This window comes from Entelurus aequoreus, linkage group LG27 (assembly GCF_033978785.1).
Source record: "Entelurus aequoreus isolate RoL-2023_Sb linkage group LG27, RoL_Eaeq_v1.1, whole genome shotgun sequence".
Classification (NCBI taxonomy): Eukaryota; Metazoa; Chordata; class Actinopteri; order Syngnathiformes; family Syngnathidae; genus Entelurus; species Entelurus aequoreus.
The window spans coordinates 28,016,040-28,022,039 of record NC_084757.1 but is presented as its reverse complement, the minus strand read 5'-3'; the positions used below and the strand labels follow the sequence as shown (position 1 = coordinate 28,022,039).

The 6,000-nt window shown below is 41.8% G+C and overlaps 1 protein-coding gene across 2 annotated transcripts in view; it reads left to right on the top strand.

Moving 5' to 3' along the window:
* The first annotated feature begins 1,392 nt into the window (after positions 1-1,392).
* The window catches only part of rnf11b (ring finger protein 11b), a 61,524-nt gene continuing 56,916 nt past the window's right edge, over positions 1,393-6,000 (top strand). Inside the window, exon 1 of one of the 2 annotated variants that reach the window (XM_062039024.1) lies at positions 1,393-1,906. In XM_062039024.1, coding sequence (XP_061895008.1) covers positions 1,793-1,906 — 114 coding nt within the window. In that variant the 5' untranslated portion in view covers positions 1,393-1,792. The remainder of the gene's footprint in view (positions 1,907-6,000) is intronic. The other variant, XM_062039025.1, reaches the window with a different exon arrangement.

Below are 6,000 nucleotides of genomic sequence, written 5' to 3'. Positions count from 1 at the left end.
ATAGAAACAAAATAAATAAATCCCTGACTGGAAGGATAGACAGAAGATCAACAATACTATTAAACCATGTACATGTAACTACATGGTTAATAGATCTCAGCCTGGCAAAGCTTAACAATGCTGTTGCTAACAACGCTAAGGCTAACTTAGCAACCGGACCTCACAGAGCTATGATAAAAACATTAGCGCTCCACCTACGCCAGCCAGCCCTCATCTGCTCATCAACACCCGTGCTCACCTGCGTTCCAGCGATCGACGGCGCGACGAAGGACTTCACCCGACCATCCGTGCGGTGGGCGGCTAGCATCGGCTAGGCGTCTGCTATCCAGTAAGTAGTCCTTGTTGTGTTGCTACAGCCAGCCGCTAATACACCGATCCCACCTACAACGTTCTTCTTTGCAGTCTCCATTGTTCATTAAACAAATTGCAAAAGATTCACCAACACAGATGTCCAGAATACTGTGGAATTATGAGATGAAAACAGAGCTTTTTTGTATTGTATTCAATGGGGAAGGCATACCTCTGTTCCCCTGGCTACATCACGCGCATACGTCATCCTCCAAAGGCTTTTTCAACCGGAAGTTTAGCGGGAAATTTAAAATTGCACTTTATAAGTTAACCCGGCCGTATTGGCATGTGTTGCAATGTTAAGATTTCATCATTGATATATAAACTATCAGACTGCGTGGTCGGTAGTAGTGGGTTTCAGTAGGCCTCTAAAGTACCAATGGTTGTCAGACACACGCTAGGTGTGGTGAAATTTGTCCTCTGCATTTGACCCATCCCCTTTATCACCCCCTGGGATGTGAGGGGAGAAATGGTGATTTAACCCCCAATTCCAACCCTTGATGCTGAGTGCCAAGCAGGGAAGAATGCTGGCATGAGCTTTTAAACATAACTCGTTAACTGCTGCCAATCAAATGGTGAATAAGATACGCTTTAGGGTTCATATGTTTGTAAATCTGACTGTGATGAAGTTAGTGCCTCACCAGTCATGAACCTCACCGCACGTCACTGATATAATTATTTTTTAAAGAATTGTATTTATTTATTTTTTAATTTGGGACTTCCCGCGGGCTGGATTTTGGATGCTGGCGGGCCGGATTTGGCCTGCGGGACATAGTTTGGGGGCCTATTCTTTGACCCTTTTGTGAGCTGCTCAAAATCAGGTGGTGACCACATAATGGTGGTAGGTGAGAATACATATACAGTACAAATACATATGTCATTGACCAATTAAAGACTATACTGTTATAAACCCAGTAGTTGAAGATTTAGACGCCTCATTTGACTCTATATTTAATGACATTGAACTGCAGTGTAATTGGCTGTGAACAATTGCTGCGTGGACGTATTCCGTCTCTTGTTGGCCTCATTTCAGTGGGCGGGGCTTCGTGTTGCTACATCACTGGTCTTTTGAAGCTGTTGGAGCAGCTGAGAAGCATGCTGAACACTGGGAAGTCCCTGAGAGAGGGTCTCCGGGTAGGAATTACAACTAGGTTACAATGAGGGATACTATTTCTTTCTTCGCCTCAATTCCTCCCTGGATTTAAAGAGCCAGTTGATGTTGTTCCACTTAGCATTGCAGCCTGACCGAGTGTACGCTCCAGGGCGAGAACAAGCTAGTGGTGGCACCAAGCTAGCTCTTTGTGTGGCTAGCTGCTAAGATGTGTTGTTGTTGTTGAGCCAAGCAGCCTTTTCATCGTCGGGGAGAGGAAATAATCAGTGGAATTCGGTAGTATTACACAGGAGAGAAGAGGGGAAGATCTTTTGCAGAAGAGGAAGGAGGGAAATGGGCAACTGTCTGAAGTCGCCGACTACGGACGACATTTCTCTGCTCCATGAATCTCAGTCTGATCGGGCCAGCTACGGAGACACAGACCAGGAGCCGCCGCCCCCTTATGAGGTAACTTGACACAAAACATGCAACTCTCAACCGATTCAGACCTATAAACTATATACAGTATACAACAGCATGTATAACCCTATACAATGTGTGTACAGGTACATACCATCTTATGTTTGCATATAGTAAGTATCTAGACAAGGGGTGTCAGACATACGGCCCGTGGGCCATATCAGGCCCGCGAACAGGTTTAATCCGGCCCGCGGCCTGCAAGATGAGTTTGCTAAGTATAAAAATGAGCTGCATTTTTTTTATTGAAAGAAACTGCGGTTCTAAATGTGTCCACTGGATGTTGCAATAGCAATTTGAGTGCAACCCACATCACACACATACTTGCCAACCTTGAGATCTCCGAATTCGGGAGATGGGGGCGGGGGTTTGGTGGCAGCGGGGGGTGTATATTGTAGCGTCTTGGAAGAGTTAGTTCTGCAAGGGGTTCTCTGTATTTGTTCTGTTGTGTTTATGTTGTGTTACGGTGCGGATGTTCTCCCGAAATGTGTTTGTCATTCTTGTTTGGTGTGGGTTCACAGTGTGGCGCATATTTGTAACAGTGTTAAAGTTATTTATACGTCCACCCTCAGTGTGACCTGTATGGCTGTTGATCAAGTATGCCTTGCATTCACTTGTGTGTGTGTAAAAGCCGCATGTATTATGTGACTGGGCCGGCACGCTGTTTGTATGGAGGAAAAGCGGACGTGACGACAGGTTGTAAGGACGCTAAAGGCAGTGCCTTTAAGGCACGCCCCCAATATTATTGTCCAGGTGGAAATCGGGAGAAATTCGGGAGAATGGTTGCCCCGGGAGATTTTCTGAGGGGCATTGAAATTCGGGAGTCTCCCGGTAAAATCGGGAGGGTTGGCAAGTATGATCACACATGACACTCTTTAAAGATGAAGTGTCAGCTGACTTTAAGCGCCCTCCGGATTGGCTGCTGCTACCCCAATCAGCGCAGGTGCAAGGAATCAGCTGCTCCTGTTGTGGCTGGCAGCAGATGGCGGCAGACTGATGCGGTATCAACGCACAATACCTTCTTTCCTTGTAAATTATCTACTCAATGGATAAAACAACGAAACGGTATGATGCAAAGACTTAAGTCAACATGACCATCATCTTGGTGTAGTTAGAGTTCCCTGCAGGGCTCGCAGTTTGGTTGAAAGCGAGTTGCACACCCTGAACTCCATTGTAAAAATGTGTGCTTAAAGTTTAATGCCTTTCTAAATACACTGAGACTCTTTTTAAACTGCACGATTTTTTCCCCTCAGAATTTTCAACTAGCGTGAAGGCTTTTGCCAAGAGAATTATTTGTAAAATGTACATTTTCATAATGTGCTTGTTCTATTTTTATTTCTGAAGTTGTTTTTATTTTTAAGTTATTATGCCATGATTTTACCAGTCCAGCCCACGTGGGAATAGTTTCCTCCTTGCGACTCCTGAGCTAAAATGAGTTTGACACCCCTGATCTAGACAGTACAGTATACAACCTACACACAATATAACCATATATATACACACACTCATATACAGTATTTATTTGCAAATAGTAAGTACAGACATACACATTTCTATATTTGTGGGGACAGGGGCTTTGTCTATCTATAGCTGGTGTCAAGTCTGCAGAACATTGCATTGCCAATAATCCACTTTGTATTATCCCAAGGTCTTCTCTACTACTTCCCTTAGGTTTTATGAATAATCCCTTACTCATAGTAGAGCAGCAGGCGTGCATCATTCATGCTAACAGTAGTTATACATTCCTGTTCAAATGCTCCCTTAATGGCTTTAAACTCCAGGCACTTGAAGCTTATTCATACGATCTAAATTTACTAAGTGCAACTACAGCTGGAGTCTATCCCAGCTGTAATCTGTGATATTTCTACCTAAATAAATGCTTCTGATTTTCTGTACATTACATGTTGTAACAGATAAGGGCCTTCATATTGCTGCATGACAATGTTTTAACCTTGTCTGTTAAGTAACAAAATGTAATATTCAGCCTGCTAGTCATTCTGTAATTGAGGACTTGACCAGAACATGCGACACAATATTTCAGCCCATATTCCTCAACTGATGTACTAGCTTTCTTTAGGTGCAATTATCATAGAATAACATTACAACAAAACATCTCCGACAAAGCATGATCGTAATGTCGGAAATGTTTATTTTGTTAACGTACTTAAACCAGATGTATAGCGTAGCGCTTTTATTTTGAAACCGTAAAATTGTGTTGTTTTGAGAAAGTGTTGACATGTTTTGATGTCACTTCGACTGTTTGCAATAATAAAGTCTCCTTTCGACTTCCTGCCGACCGTCTTTTATTTCTGTTGAGCTTTTATGCCATCTTACTTACTAAATCAGTCACAGTAACAATCTAAATGTTATGTTATCACTGCACCTTAACTGTAATCTGAAGACGTAAGTGAAGCACCACCCAGCAGGCTTTTGCTGCAGTGATTTCACCTCTTCTCACAGCGAAAAAGGGTCCTATCCTGTCGGGAGAACAACTTTGCATAACTTTGAACCTCACATTTCCATAAGGTAGCCTTTCTTTTGTCCATTTCCGCTTGCTTGTGGCTCATCAGTAGCAAGTGAACTGCAGCCAAGTTCCCCCGCTACGTCACGGCCTGAGGGTCGAAAAGGACACGTGTGCATTAATTGCCCTTAATGAGTGCCGGTTTTGAAATGTAGTTAACATGTTATTATTGTGTTAACTTTGACAGCCCTAATTATTTGGTAAAACAATTATAGTGAAACATTTTCAAAACCGGTTAGAGCAGGGGTGTCAAAGTCAAGGTCCATGGGCCGGATATGCCCGAATGAATTATCTATGGCCCCCGGGATGATATTTGATTAGTATTAGAACCGGCCCGCAGGCCACAGCCGCCTGCTGCTGTTTAGCACGCACCAATACTCCATCAGTGTTGGCGCTAGGAATTTTCAAAATGGGTTCCCAGGGACCCCATCAAGTCATAAAAACGAGGTCCCACAGTAAATTTTTGGGGTCCCACTTTTTTGTAACCGTTTGGAAAACAAATGATAAATGTATGCATTATCCTGTTATATCTCACATTCTATATTGTCTTTTGGAAAAAGGTTGTCATAAACGTTACTTAATTCATAAAAAAAAAATTAACATTTTTATGCGTATGTAAATTTATTGAGTTTTTAACATTCATTCACTTTCTTCTTTCCTTCATGGATGTAAACTTTACTGCTGCCGGTATTTTTTTCTATATTTTTATTGTAATATTTTCAGAATCTGTTTGTTGTTTTTTTGGCAAAAGTAAGAAAAAGAAAACAATCTGAAGTTGTCTTTATTTTTTAGTTTTAATGTCATGATTTTATTAGTCCGGCCCGTGTGTGCACAGATTTTTCTCCATGCGGCCCCTGAGCTAAAAGTAGTTTGACACACCTGGGTTAGAGGTTAGAAAAGCTGCTGGGAGATAACCTAAAAACGTTGTTATATATACATTATTGAAAGGGAAAAAATAAATGGAGGGATGGATTTTTTTTATAAAATAAAATAATTATGAGTATCGCAATTCGAATGTAAATCGATTTTTTGTGCACCCCTAGTCACAATGTTAAAGGCCTACTGAAATTAATTTTTTTTATTTAAACGTGGATAGTAGATCCATTCTATGTGTCATAATTGATCATTTCGCGATATTGCCATATTTTTGCTGAAAGGATTTAGTATAGAACAATGACGATAAAGTTCGCAACTTTTGGTCTCTGATAAAAAAAAAGCCTTGCCCCTACCAGAAGTAGCGTGACGTAGTCAGTTGTTCGCTTCCTCATATTTTCCTATTGTTTTCAACGCAGCTAGAGCGATTCGGACCGAGAAAGCGACGATTACCCCATTAATTTGAGCGAGGATAAAAGATTTGTGGATGAGGAACGTTAGAGTGACCGACTAGAATGCAGTGCAAAACATATCTTTTTTCGCTCTGACCGTAACTTAGGTACAAGCTGGCTCATTGGATTCCACACTCTCTCCTTTTTCTATTGTGGATCACGGATTTGTATTTTAAACCACCTCGGATACTATATCCTCTTGAAAATGAGAGTCGAGAACGCGAAATGGACATTCACAG